Consider the following 13,322-nt stretch of genomic DNA (forward strand, 5'->3'; position numbering starts at 1 on the left):
GGGAGCCACCCCATTCTCTGGGCATCACCACTGAACTCCTGATTTTTTCGGAGGGTCTCAGCATTGTCGTTACTGCTGAGGAACCTCAGTGTGGACCATGTGCGTCCCTGGCCTGAGGAGGTGCTCGCAGGGCCCTGGCAGGCGTTCCCGGAGCGGCCCGGCGCCCACGGCTCACGGGAGACGCTCCAGGGGTCCTGGAGAAGCCACCGCAGACCGAGATGCGGGGAAGCTGCAGGGCCTGCCGCCTGGCACCTCTGCCCCTTGCCGGCTACTCGGCCGCTTCCTCGGCACCGGGGAACCAAGGTCACCAGTCCCACGGGTCCGAATTTATTTTTCTTCTCTGCTTTCTCCTTCCTTTTCTATAAACCCTATTTCTGCCAGTCTCGCAACTGCTCCTCCGCGTAGAGAGCCCAGACGGCAGCTCCAGCCAGTGCGCCTTCGACCTCGCGATCCCGGAGCCGCTGGGGGCAGCCAGCTCCTCCCGGTCGGTGTGACGCCACCAGCCTGCCTTGAGGGCTGTCACAGGACCCCACCCTCTGACGCCGGTCGCGGTTCTAAGGCTGTTGCTGAGGACACTGTCGGCTGCGTTACCGAGTCCTCTATGAGATGACCCTCGGGGGACATTCTCTCTGGGCGAGTACCAAGCGCGGTGCCATTTTCGTGGGCAACAGGTCCGTTTTCATCTACGAATTACACGACCAACTGGGCTTCGCCTCTCACCGTCACTGTTGGGGGTAAAAACGTGACCCCCGCATCGATTTCATGATAGACACACACACGCATCAGTCTCGTTCCTGATCCACTTTACGCCCCAAAGAATCTTCTTAAAAATTTAATTTCTCCTTTCCTCGTGCCCCTCAGTGAAGCATTTTATGGAAGGTCCCCGGGGAACGGTGTCCCTGGGGAATCAAGGCTGCTTTTCCCGGGCTCGCTCTCCGCTGCGGGGTCGAGCCTGCTTGCAGGGGGTCCCCGGGGAGGAAGCTGGCAAGTCCTGCGTCACTCCCCCGGCTCTGGACACGCTCTTACCACGTGCCCGGGACTGACACGCACCCCAGATGTGGTTCACTGCGGCGTCCCAGGTACCCCGGCACCCCTCGGGCTGCTTGTCAAAAATGCAGGTTCCCGGGCCCACCCTCCAGATAGTGAGCCCGAGTCCCCGGGGTCAGCAGGGTTCCGGAAACGGGCGCTTGACATGAACTGCCCAGTGACTCTGCGCACATGCTGATGTTGGGTAAAGGTTCTTTGAAGAAAATTATCCAGGACTAATGCGAACGGACTTTTTTTTAGTCCCATCTGGTCTCAAGAACCTTTTGAATTTGTCTTGACCTGTATTTAAATTGAAATTTAAACTTTATTTAAATAGGACCCACTATTGTCGGGCTGTGTGTTTATTGCTCCTTCGACTGTTGAGATGCGGGCCGCTGTGCGAGAGTCAGTCCTACAGGGCGGAGGTGCCCGAGGCCGGGGCGTGTGCCAGCTTCTGCCTCTATTGCGCCGGCTCCTGCCGGGAATCATCATAAATGCGGTTTGACAGGAAGGTGATGAGGGCGGTGACAGCTTCCAGTGGAGGAGACATCAAGGTGATCAGAAGCTCAGGCGCCCAGGCCCCGACACCCTCTCTTACCCGGGCAGCTGAGCCCACGCCCAGCTCAAGGGCGGCAGAGAGGAGGGTGACCGGGCGGCCCTGGGTGTGGGTTCTGCCCTCTGCTTCCCAGCTGTGAGCTAACAATGATGATAATAATTATTATTATAGTAGCAGCTGACACACACAGCATTAGCGGGGTGCCAGGGACTGTTCTGTGTGTGCCTGTGTCCTTTAAAATCTGTCTTTATTGATTTCAGAGAGAGGAGGGGAGAGGGGGAGAGAGAGAAACATCAATGATGGGAGAGGGTCATTGATCGGCGGCCTCCTGCGCGCCCCCTGCCGGCATCCAGCACAACCCGGGCACGAGCCTTGACCGGGAATCGAACCATGACCTGCAGGTTCACAGGTCAGTGAGCCATGCCGACCGGTGAGCCCCGTGTGTTTTGTGCGTACATTAACCGTCGGGCCTCATGGCTCGGGGAGGTTGATCTCTCCGTAGCACCCGTGTTTCATAAGTGGGGAAACCAAGGCACAAGGATCGTGAGGAACAAGCGGCAGAGGCAGGACTGAGCCCCGCTCCCCCCGCCCCCCACCTGCTTGAAGCCCAGCCAGTTCCTCGAAGCCCGGTCCCTCCTCGCGGGGCTCGTACCTCTCTCTGCTTGGTCAGGCGGTTCTCCAGGTCCTGCACCGTCCGTCTTTCCTTCTCCAGGGCCTCCTTCGCCTTGCGCTTCTCCTGGGCCACGCTGCTCTCGGAGATCTGCAAGGCAGGAGAAGGGGTCTGAGGGCGCCCGGGAGGAAGGGAAACGGAGGCCGTGAGCCTGGGTTTGGAAGCAAGAGCTCAAGGACCGGGAAGGCCTGTCCTGGTTAGTCACCCGCATGAAAGGGAGAGTCATTTGTCATTCAGGAATCTGGGCCGGTGCTCAGGAAGTGACACGCTGGTGAGTGTTCCGCTCAGGGCGCCTGGCCCCGAGCCACCGGGTAAGCAGGCCCGTGTGGGCACCAGCCTGGCCTTCTTTGGAAGCAAGCGGCTTCTTGGGAGGTGGGGCACGGGAGGGGGGGCAGCCCCTGTCCCAGCAGGCCTGGCGCCTGTGGCTTCAAAGGACACTGGTGTTCTCTACCCAGCCTACGAAGGCCTGTGTCCAAAAACTGACCGCATGCACCTCGCGTAGGTCTGGGGGTGGGGGGAGGCTGGAGCCCAGCCCCAGCCACACAAGCCCCGGGAGGTTGGGACTCTCGCAGTTATGTCCCCATAAAAATATAAAGTTCACAGGGAAAATATTTTTATTTTTTTTTAGAATACATGGATTTATTTATTTATTATAATATTTATTTTAATCCTTGCCCGAGGATATTTTTTCCATTGCATTTCAGAGAGTGTGGGGGGGAGTGAGACAGAGAGAAACATTGATGTGAGGGAGACACATCGATCGGTTGCCTCCCGCACGTGCCCCAACCTGGGGGAGCCTGCAACTGAGGTTAAGTGCCCTTGGCTGCAGTCGAACCCGGGACCCTTCAGGCCGTGGGCTGACGCTCTAACCACTGAGCCAAACCAGCCAGGGCACACAGGGAAAATATTTTCAATATATACACAATGCACAGACAAAAGACTTGGAGGGGTATGTACCAAGATGTAAATACGGTTATTTGGGGGGCGTCGGGATTATGGCAATTTACAGTCTTCTCACTAGAGTCTATCTTCTAAACTTTCCACAGCGAGCGTGCATTGTTTGGAATAAAAGAAAAAGTACTGGAAATCGGTATGGGGAATGCTACACTGGGGTGGGATGAGACTTCGGGGATGCATGGACCCCAGGAAAAGGCGACCCTCCCACAGCCCCGCTGTTCCATCCAGCTCAGCCTCAGTGGCCCCCGTCCCACCCCGCCCGGCCCCGCACACGGGCTCTGACTCACCTCCCTGCCAGGCCTGCTATTTCCCTACAGTCAGGCCCGGCGCCCACCCTGCCAGTCTGCGCCCTGCCCGGTGAGAGGCCGTGTGGGGAGGGCGCCTTCCCGTCGATGACGCGCTGCCCGGCCCGTCACAGGTGGAAATAACGGTGACGCCGAGCGCTCTCCGAGAGCTTGCGACGTGGTGCCTGGCTGCATCTACTCTGCAGCCCCCAGACAGCATCTGCCCAGTTACCCCCTTTTACAGGGGAGGACGCGGAGGCTGCACGCGAGGCAGCGAGAGGACCAGCGATGTGCCCAGGGCACACGCCGGGAAGCGGTGGCGCCCCACGCTCACCGCCCTGACGCTGGCCTCTGGACCCCACCCCACTGGAGGCAGGAGACATGTGTCTGTGTTCACACGGAGGCTGGCACAGAGCTGCCACATGCCCAGCAGGAGCCTGAGCTTCAGGATCCGGCCCCCTGGCCCATCGGTATAAGGGACGCTCTGGGACAGCCGCCGCCAGCTGGGCGCGCCCCCGGGACGAGGCTCACCCTGTGTGGGGCTCTCTCGCCTGGACCCCGACCTCACTCCCCTGCACTGACTGGCGCAGTCCCACCGGGCACACCTCCCTCCCTCCCCCACCTGAACTCGGACCTCGCCGGGCAGGCGCTTCACGATCACTGCATTGACGGACTCCCCACAACACACCTCCAGGGTGGCGCTGCCACGATGCCCACTCTACGGATGAGGGCACAGAGAGGGTCAGGCTGGGCCAGGGCCACGCGGCATGCCAGGGCCGCGCTGGGCTTTGAACCAGAACGACACCCTTAGCCCACACGCTCTCCTGCCGGGTCCCGAGGGCCGGCTCTGTGCTCTCGCCTCTCTCCCCGCCCTCATCGGCTTCCCTCTTGCTCCAGCTTTAATTCTGTTCCTCACGCCCCTGCCCCTGTCCCCCTGGCCAACTCAGGTCCCTGTCCTTTGCACTTGGCCACTTCAGCCAGCGACCTTCTCTTCCCCCAAACGCTCCCTTGGTGCTCCCTTCTCTCCTCCAGTTCTCATTCAAGCGTCACCTCCTCCGGGAGGCCCTCCCTGCCCGCAGGCTACTCCCCCACCCGCCCCTGTGGAGCCGTCCTGTGCATTTGCTCAGGGGGTTGGCTGTCCCTCCGCCCTGCAGTGGGCACCCTGGGCAGGCGTGGTCTGGTCTGTCCGTGCCTTTTGTGGGGGGCTCCAGGCTCAGCCCCGGGCTGGTGGGGAGACTGGGTGTGGAGAGCTGGGCCTGGAGCTCTGACCTCTCCCCCCGCGTCCCCTCTCCTTCCACCCACTCCGGAAGGCACCGAGTCCTGGTCACTGGCTGTGACCACCGTGTGAGCTCGTCAGGCTCCTACCTCATCCCCCCGACTGTGCTCGTCCGTCTCTCTCATGGGGGGCGGGGGTTCTGCTTGCTCGTCTCCCCAAAACCAGAAGGCCAGGGCCAGGAGGGAGCGGCTCCCTCCAGCATCCGTGCTGGACGGCATTCTAAATACCTGTGGGCGGCTGAGGGACCGGCCCCGACTCCACCCCAGGGTCGGCCCCTGGAGACTGTCTCTTCCCCGGGGGTCGCCCTGTGCGTGTGACATGCAGCTCCCAGTACTTTATATCCGTCACCACTCCCATGTTACAGATGCGGAAACTGAGGCACGGGAGCTTAAGCGATCCGGTGATGCTGGCCACTTGGACTGGCACTGGCCCAGGTCCGCCCCCTTGACCACCGCGTGCTAGCGGGGCCCAGAGGGGCGGCCTCCCGCCGGGCTTCGGGGGCCACGTCTGCGCCCCGCGTACCTCCTTCTGCTGGGTGAGGTGGTTCTCCAGGTCCTGAACTTTCCTCCTTTCTGTCTCCAAGGCCTCCTTCGCCCTTCTCTTCTCGTGGGCCACGCTGCTCTCCAACACCTGCAAATCGATGACCAGTAATGTGCCAAGGAGCCTGCTCACTCTGACGACACTAAGAAGAAACACAGGGCCCTGGCCGGCGTGGCTCGGGGGTTAGAGCGTCGGCCCTGCACCGAAGGGTCGAGGGTTCGATTCCCCGTCAAGGGCGCGTGCCTGGGTTGCGGGTTCGATCCCCAGCCCGGGTCAGGGCGCGTGTGGGAGGCCACCCATCGAGGTGTCTCTCTCGCATCCATGTTTCTCTCTCTCTCGCCTCCCTTCCTCCCTCCTTCCTACTCTCTGAAAAACAATGGAAAGAAAAATCCTCGGGTCAGGATTAACAAAAAACAAAAGAAAACAAAATGTCTAATCACTATGCTGCACACCTGAAACTGACATAATTGTATGTCAACTATAATTGGGAAAAAAAAAAAAAAAAAGAGTAATGACGGTGGCTAAGAAGCCAGGGGGTGGTGTGAAACGCCAGGGCCCGCGCCAGCCCCTCGCACACAGCCCACCCTCACAGCAACCCTGTCAGAGAAGCCAGTGGGCCCATTCCCTAGGTGGGGAAACCGAGGAACAGAGAGCTGGCGCGAGCCCAGGGTCACACAGTCTGGTGGCGGGAGCCGGGATTTGAACCCTGCTCGGAGGAAAGGGCACGGCCCGCGTACAGGGGCCCGCGGCAGGCAGCGGGGGGGCAGAGGGAGCCAGGCCTGCCTTATTGCGGGGCCTGAGCTCGTATCCCTGCATCGGGCAGCCTCCCCCATAAGCAGCAGAATCCCACGAATGATGGGATTTCCCTCTATTGAAATGAATCTCTTAGAGCCTCAGGTTTTGGACGGGGGCAGTGTATGGAATGGAGGAGCCGGAACACGCCCATTTCTGGAAGGGGTGGGGTGAACCTCCCACGGGGGCGTCGTCCTGTGAACCAGGAGGTTGCCGGTTTGATTCCCAGTCGGGGCACACGCCCCGGTTTCAGGCTCCATCCCCAGTAGGGGGCAGGAGGCAGCCGACTGATGTTTCTCTCTCTCCCCCCTTCTCCCCTCTCTCTAAAATCAATAAAAACGTATTTTAAAAACTGTATTTAGGAAGCTATTTGCTGACAAGCTATTTGGGGAAAAGTCGTGTAAGGGACGCCAGCGCTCGCCAGCCTAGGCCAAGCGGAGGAGGGGGCACCCGGGGGCGGGAGGGTCACGCTGAGGCTGCTGCCCAGTGAGACGTTCTCCCGTCATTGGTGCAGGAGACTCGGGCACGTCCCAGGGACTCGGGTCGGCTCCAGCGCACCTGGTCTCAGGCCCACGCCCGGACTTCCCTCCCGGTGCCCCCCACGCCTCACACGCGGGGCCTGTCCCCTCAGCCGCTTGGCTGCCAAGGTCCTGGGCAGGTGACAGGAATGAACCTGCAACGTTACCTCAAAACCCACATTATGATCTCTTGTCCTTAAAGATTCACCTGGTAACGGGGCAGAAGGTCTAACGAGAAGAAAGTCAAACCGCTGATCGAGGTTGACGGGCGTCTGCGCCTGGGACCGTGTCTGCCTCTGGGACCGAGTCTGCGCCTGGGACTGAGTCTGGGTCTGGGACCGAGTCTGCGCCTGGGACCGAGTCTGCCTCTGGGACCGAGTCTGCCTCTGGGACCGAGTCTGGGTCTGGGACTGAGTCTGGGTCTGGGACCGAGTCTGCGCCTGGGACCGAGTCTGCCTCTGGGACCGAGTCTGCCTCTGGGACCGAGTCTGGGTCTGGGACTGAGTCTGCGTCTGGGACCGAGTCTGCGCCTGGGACCGAGTCTGCCTCTGGGACCGAGTCTGCCTCTGGGACCGAGTCTGCGCCTGGGACTGAGTCTGCCTCTGGGACCGAGTCTGCCTCTGGGACCGAGTCTGCGCCTGGGACTGAGTCTGCCTCTGGGACCGAGTCTGCCTCTGGGACTGAGTCTGCGCCTGGGACCGAGTCTGCCTCTGGGAGCGAGTCTGCGCCTGGGACCGAGTCTGGGTCTGGGACCCAGTCTGCGTCTGGGACCGAGTCTGCGCCTGGGACTGAGTCTGCGTCTGGGACTGAGTCTGCGCCTGGGACCGAGTCTGCGCCTGGGACCAAGTCTGGGTCTGGGACCAAGTCTGCGCCTGGGACCGAATCTGCGCCTGGGACCGAGTCTGCGTCTGGGACCGAGTCTGCGCCTGGGACCGAGTCTGCGCCTGGGACCAAGTCTGGGTCTGGGACCAAGTCTGCGCCTGGGACCGAGTCTGGGTCTGGGACTGAGTCTGCGCCTGGGACCGAGTCTGCGCCTGGGACCGAGTCTGCCTCTGGGACCGAGTCTGGGTCTGGGACTGAGTCTGGGTCTGGGACCGAGTCTGCGCCTGGGACCGAGTCTGCGCCTGGGACCGAGTCTGCCTCTGGGACCGAGTCTGCCTCTGGGACCGAGTCTGCGCCTGGGACTGAGTCTGCCTCTGGGACCGAGTCTGGGTCTGGGACCGAGTCTGCGCCTGGGACCGAATCTGCGCCTGGGACCGAGTCTGCGTCTGGGACCGAGTCTGCGCCTGGGACCGAGTCTGCGCCTGGGACCAAGTCTGGGTCTGGGACCAAGTCTGCGCCTGGGACCGAGTCTGGGTCTGGGACTGAGTCTGCGCCTGGGACCGAGTCTGCGCCTGGGACCGAGTCTGCCTCTGGGACCGAGTCTGGGTCTGGGACTGAGTCTGGGTCTGGGACCGAGTCTGCGCCTGGGACCGAGTCTGCGCCTGGGACCGAGTCTGCCTCTGGGACCGAGTCTGCCTCTGGGACCGAGTCTGCCTCTGGGACCGAGTCTGGGTCTGGGACTGAGTCTGGGTCTGGGACCGAGTCTGCGCCTGGGACCGAGTCTGCCTCTGGGACCGAGTCTGCCTCTGGGACCGAGTCTGGGTCTGGGACTGAGTCTGCGTCTGGGACCGAGTCTGCGCCTGGGACCGAGTCTGCCTCTGGGACCGAGTCTGCCTCTGGGACCGAGTCTGCGCCTGGGACTGAGTCTGCCTCTGGGACCGAGTCTGCCTCTGGGACCGAGTCTGCGCCTGGGACTGAGTCTGCCTCTGGGACCGAGTCTGCCTCTGGGACTGAGTCTGCGCCTGGGACCGAGTCTGCCTCTGGGAGCGAGTCTGCGCCTGGGACCGAGTCTGGGTCTGGGACCCAGTCTGCGTCTGGGACCGAGTCTGCGCCTGGGACTGAGTCTGCGTCTGGGACTGAGTCTGCGCCTGGGACCGAGTCTGCGCCTGGGACCAAGTCTGGGTCTGGGACCAAGTCTGCGCCTGGGACCGAGTCTGCGCCTGGGACCGAGTCTGCGTCTGGGACCGAGTCTGCGCCTGGGACCGAGTCTGCGCCTGGGACCAAGTCTGGGTCTGGGACCAAGTCTGCGCCTGGGACCGAGTCTGGGTCTGGGACTGAGTCTGCGCCTGGGACCGAGTCTGCGCCTGGGACCGAGTCTGCCTCTGGGACTGAGTCTGCTCCTGGGACCGAGTCTGCGCCTGGGACCGAGTCTGGGTCTGGGACCGAGTCTGGGTCTGGGACTGAGTCTGCCTCTGGGACTGAGTCTGCGCCTGGGACCGAGTCTGCCTCTGGGACTGAGTCTGCGCCTGGGACCGAGTCTGCACCTGGGACCGAGTCTGGGTCTGGGACCGAGTCTGCGCCCGGGACCGAGTCTGCACCTGGGACCGAGTCTGGGTCTGGGACCGAGTCTGCGCCTGGGACCGAGTCTGGGTCTGGGACCGAGTCTGGGTCTGGGACCATGTCTGCGTCTGGGACCGAGTCTGCGTCTGGGGCTGTCAGATTCCCGTCAGGACGCTGTGACAGGTTCTGCCCAGAGACATGAGCTGACGTTTCCCAGGCCCGGGGCGACCCGGCCCCACCTCCCCCCTGCAGCGAGGGTGCCCCCAGGGAGCTTTCCCTCCATCTCTCTCCTGAAGTCCCCTATGACCTTGGACTCTCCGAATTCAAGGGCCTCCCCCAGCCCTGAGCTGTTGACCCCTGGGCAGCCCTTGGCCCCAGAGAGCCCTTGCGAGACCCTCCTGGCCGTCACTGCCCCTGGAGAAGTAACTCAGGGCCGGGCCTCAGTGACAGTTCACAGAGGCTGCCGCTGACCCCGGGGCAGCCTGTGGGGCCGCCGCCTGCCTTCCAGCCTTCCCCGTGGAGGGCGGGCGGGGGCCGCACTCGGAGAGCGAGGGGGGTGGAGAAAACGGAGCCCAAACAGAAGTGCCGATGATGATGGTGATGGTGACCACAAGGACAGCTACCACTTAGGGAGCCATCGTTTGGGTCAAGCTCTTCATGGTCTGCTCTCTCTCATCCACACAGCCACCCTCTCCCGCAATCTCCACACAGGCGATTCCCATGTCACCGTCCCAACTTCTCCCCCGGGCCCCACCTGGGACTGTATTTTACCCTGTTTACGATTTTTCCAACTGGCTGCAAGGCTGCAGCTCCGGGGTTCTCTCTCCTAGAATCTCCCGTGCTTCCTCCCAAAGTAGCTGAGCCCCCACGAGGACAAGTTACTCCGGGAAAGCTCCCCCACCATCCACGGTCCTGAACTCACTTCCACGGCCCCCGGCCGGGTTAGGGCGCGGGCTGGCGGTCTCCCCGGGCTGCCTACCTCCTTCTGGCGGGTTAGGCGGCTCTCCAGCTCGTGGACTCGCTTCTGTTCCTCCTCTAACGCTTCCTTCACCCTGCTTTTCTCTTGAGTAAAGCTGTCCTCCAAAGCCTGGAAGCCAAAGACCGGTTTCACAGGCCTGGTTACCATGGCGGGAGCCTGGACCCCGTGCCAGGCGCTGCAGCGGTGAGCACTTCACAACGCACAACGCGGGGCGGGGACGGTGGCAGCCGGGAGCCGGGGCGGGAGCGGGCAGGCCCCCATCGGAGCCCCGGGCCAGCCTGCCAGCTGCCTGGCCGGGATGGGGCCCGGGCAGGCTCTGTCCCCCGAGCTGCATACCTTCCTCTGGTGGGTTAAGCGAGTCTCCAGCTCTTGGACTCTCCTCCTTTCTTCCTCTAACGCTTCCTTCGCTCGGTTTTTCTCTTGAGTAATTCTCTCCTCCAGGGCCTGAAAGTCAGGGGCGTTGTTTATTTAACAGGCCTGGTTACCATGGCGGGAGCCTGGACTCCGTGCCAGGCACTGTGGCGGTTAGGGCTCCGCAAGCCACAGGTCCCGCCCGGGCCTAACCAGCGGGCTCAGGCCAGGGTCCGGCCCTGTCCTTCCTGCGCGTGCACCCCGGGCGAGCGGGACGCTACAGAGCCTCGGCTTCCCCATCTGCACAGTGGGGACAGCGGTGGCGCTTCCTGCATCGAGGAGCAGAGGAGAGGGCAGACATGGGACGCTGGGCACACGACGCCGTTCATTAAAAGGGCCACTGTTCTGCCACCTCCACTTTGCCGAGGGGGGAACGGGAGAGAGAGTAAGGAATCTGCCTGGCTCACTAGTAAAACCGATGAGCAGGGATGCAAACCCTGCTGCATTTGACCCTAGAGCCTGGGTTCCACACCAAGGGTTAGCAAACTGTGGCCTACGGGCCAAGCCTGGCCCTCCGCCTGCCTTCTGTGAATAAAGTTTTATTGGAACGCCCCCTTGCTAGTTGTCTGTGGGTCGCCTGTGGCTGCCCTCACTGTACAACAACAGAGCTGAGCCGTCGGGACAGAGACTCATGGCCCCCAAAACGGAAACTACGCGCGATCCGGCTCTTTATGGAAAAAGCTTGCCGATCCCCGGTTTCTCGGAAAGCGAGTAGAATTTTGGCCATTTGTTTCCTTGACACGTATAAAGGAAAAGCAAAGGACTGAACTAAATGTGTATAAAGAGTGCGACGCGGAAATAAAGACGCGGTTGGTCTCGTTTACGCAGAGAAGCGGCCCGTCAGTCACGGACCGGGACCTGCGGCGACCGCACGGATTCGTAAAACCCACCGCAGCATATAAACCGACGAGCTCCCCTTTCTAGACGTTTCCGCAACCTTCCCTTCACGAGCTGATTCTGCTCCGAGTTCCAGAATCCCAGCTCCCGGCTAACGCCTCCTCCAACCGTTCACGCCTCTGAATAACCTCGCTCCGTGCCCCAAACGAGGGGGGGCTGGGACCGCTGCGCCCCAGTGCGTGCCCCGCGTGTCTCACAGAAGAGGCCACGTCCTCTGCTTCCAGGGGCAAAGAGAACCCCGGGGGCCTTACCGCCTTCTCCTCCGTCAGCCACTGGAGCCTGGCGCTCAGCTTCTCCTCCTGCCGGAGCCTCTCCTCGCTCAGCTTCTCCCTCTCGGCCAGGCGCTCCCGCAGCGCCTCTTGCAGCAGAGACTTCTGAGCTTCCTGCGAACTGCTGACCTTGGCCTGGAGCGGGAGGAGAGGACACGGAGCCGGTGGGGCAGGGGACTGGCTGAGGACAGGACTCACTTCCACTGGGTTTTTGTGTTTTTTTTTTTTTTTTTTACAAGTTGTTTACCTTCGCGGGGAGGGACAAAGGCTTACACGAAACTTTCTTACACACGAGGGAAACCTGCGCTTGGCCTGGCCGCCAGCAGGAGAGCAGGAGAGCGGCACAGTGGTTAGGGGCTCAGACTCTGAATCTAGATGGGACCTTAGCTCTGGCGCTTCCTAGGTGCTTCTTTTTTTTTTTTTTTTTTTAAATGTTTTTCTTGGTTTTTGTTTTAATATTCACCTAAGGATATTTTTTTCCATTGCTTTTCAGAGAGGGAGAGAGGGAGGGAAACAGGCGTCCAGCCCCTGCCCTCCTGGGCGACCCCAGCCAGCCTGTCTGAGTCCCTGCCTGAGCCCCTGGAGGTACCATTTGACCTCTCCGAGGGTGTGGCTGTCCCGCCAGCGGACACGGCGGGTGTTAGAAGGCAGGGCCGGGCCGTGTGAATGCGGAGGCGTGGCCGCGCTCAGCTCTCCAAATGCTGAAAGGTTACCTGAAGCTCCTGGGTCTGGCTCGTGACCTTTTTATAATGTTCCAGAAGGTACTTCAGGTACAAAGACAACCCTTAAAAAAGAGAAACAACACGGTGAGTGTCTGTCCGGCTCACCCCCTTTGCATCCTGAACAGTGTCTTAAGCAGGGCTTGCCGACGGGCGGGCGAGCCAACGCTGCCGACGGGCGGGCGAGCCAACGCTGCCGACGGGCGGGCGAGCCAACGCTGCCCACGGGCGGGCGAGCCAACGCTGCCCACGGGCGGGCGAGCCAACGCTGCCCACCCAGGGAAGGTGGGCTGCCACCCGACGTGCGCTTCTGAGATGGCTGACCAGCCGGCCGGCGCGGCTCAGCATCGACCGTGATCCAGGAGATCGAGGCTCGACTCCCGGTCGGGGCACAGGCCCCGGTTGCGGCTGGATCCCCAGAGACGGGGGCCCGCGGGAGGCAGCTGGTCGATGACTCTCTCTCATCACTGATGTTTCTCTCTCCCTCTCCCTCCCTCTCTGAAATCAATAATAATAATAATAATTAAATTAAAAAGGTTGATCAGCTTGGTTGGGCTCAAAGCCAAGTGTCTTTCTGGAGGCAGGAGATGAAAAACCACCCACAGAGCACCTACTGACCGAGCACCCACTGTGCGTGCAGCCGCGAGCTGAGTGTGGGGGGTGATACGAAGCCCACGGCTCAGCCTGAGCGACAAGATCTAAACGCCTGAAAGAGCCCGGCCGGCCTGGCTCAGTGGTGGGGTATCAGCTCCCCAACCAGGAGGTCACCGATCGATTCCAGGTCGGGGCACATGCGGGGCTGTGGGCTCGACCCCCAGCGGGGGGCGTGCAGGAGGCGGCCCATCTACAATGATTCTCTCTCTCTTCCCTCTCCCTTCCTCTGTCTCTAAAAAGCACTAAAACAACACCACACACATCTAAATGCCTACAAGAGGACACGCGGTGCCTCCAGGCAGCACGTCAGCGACGGCCGAGGGGGGTGGGGAGGGTGAGTCTCACGGTGGGAGAGACCAGAGACGGCTGCTTGACCCGGAGCCGCAGGGTGT

The 13,322-nt window shown here is 61.7% G+C and overlaps 1 protein-coding gene across 1 annotated transcript in view; it reads right to left on the reverse strand.

Moving 5' to 3' along the window:
• FHAD1 (forkhead associated phosphopeptide binding domain 1) overlaps positions 1-13,322 on the reverse strand; it is a gene marked incomplete at its 5' end in the record, with an annotated part of 80,939 nt that overhangs the window by 26,553 nt on the left and 41,064 nt on the right. Inside the window, 6 exons of the mRNA XM_081144825.1 lie at positions 2,235-2,342; positions 5,292-5,399; positions 9,981-10,088; positions 10,317-10,424; positions 11,540-11,692; positions 12,271-12,341. Coding sequence (XP_081000951.1) covers positions 2,235-2,342; positions 5,292-5,399; positions 9,981-10,088; positions 10,317-10,424; positions 11,540-11,692; positions 12,271-12,341 — 656 coding nt within the window. The remainder of the gene's footprint in view (positions 1-2,234; positions 2,343-5,291; positions 5,400-9,980; positions 10,089-10,316; positions 10,425-11,539; positions 11,693-12,270; positions 12,342-13,322) is intronic.

The sequence above is a fragment of the Miniopterus schreibersii genome (genome assembly GCF_964146895.1).
Source record: "Miniopterus schreibersii genome assembly, chromosome: 8".
NCBI classification, from domain to species: Eukaryota; Metazoa; Chordata; class Mammalia; order Chiroptera; family Miniopteridae; genus Miniopterus; species Miniopterus schreibersii.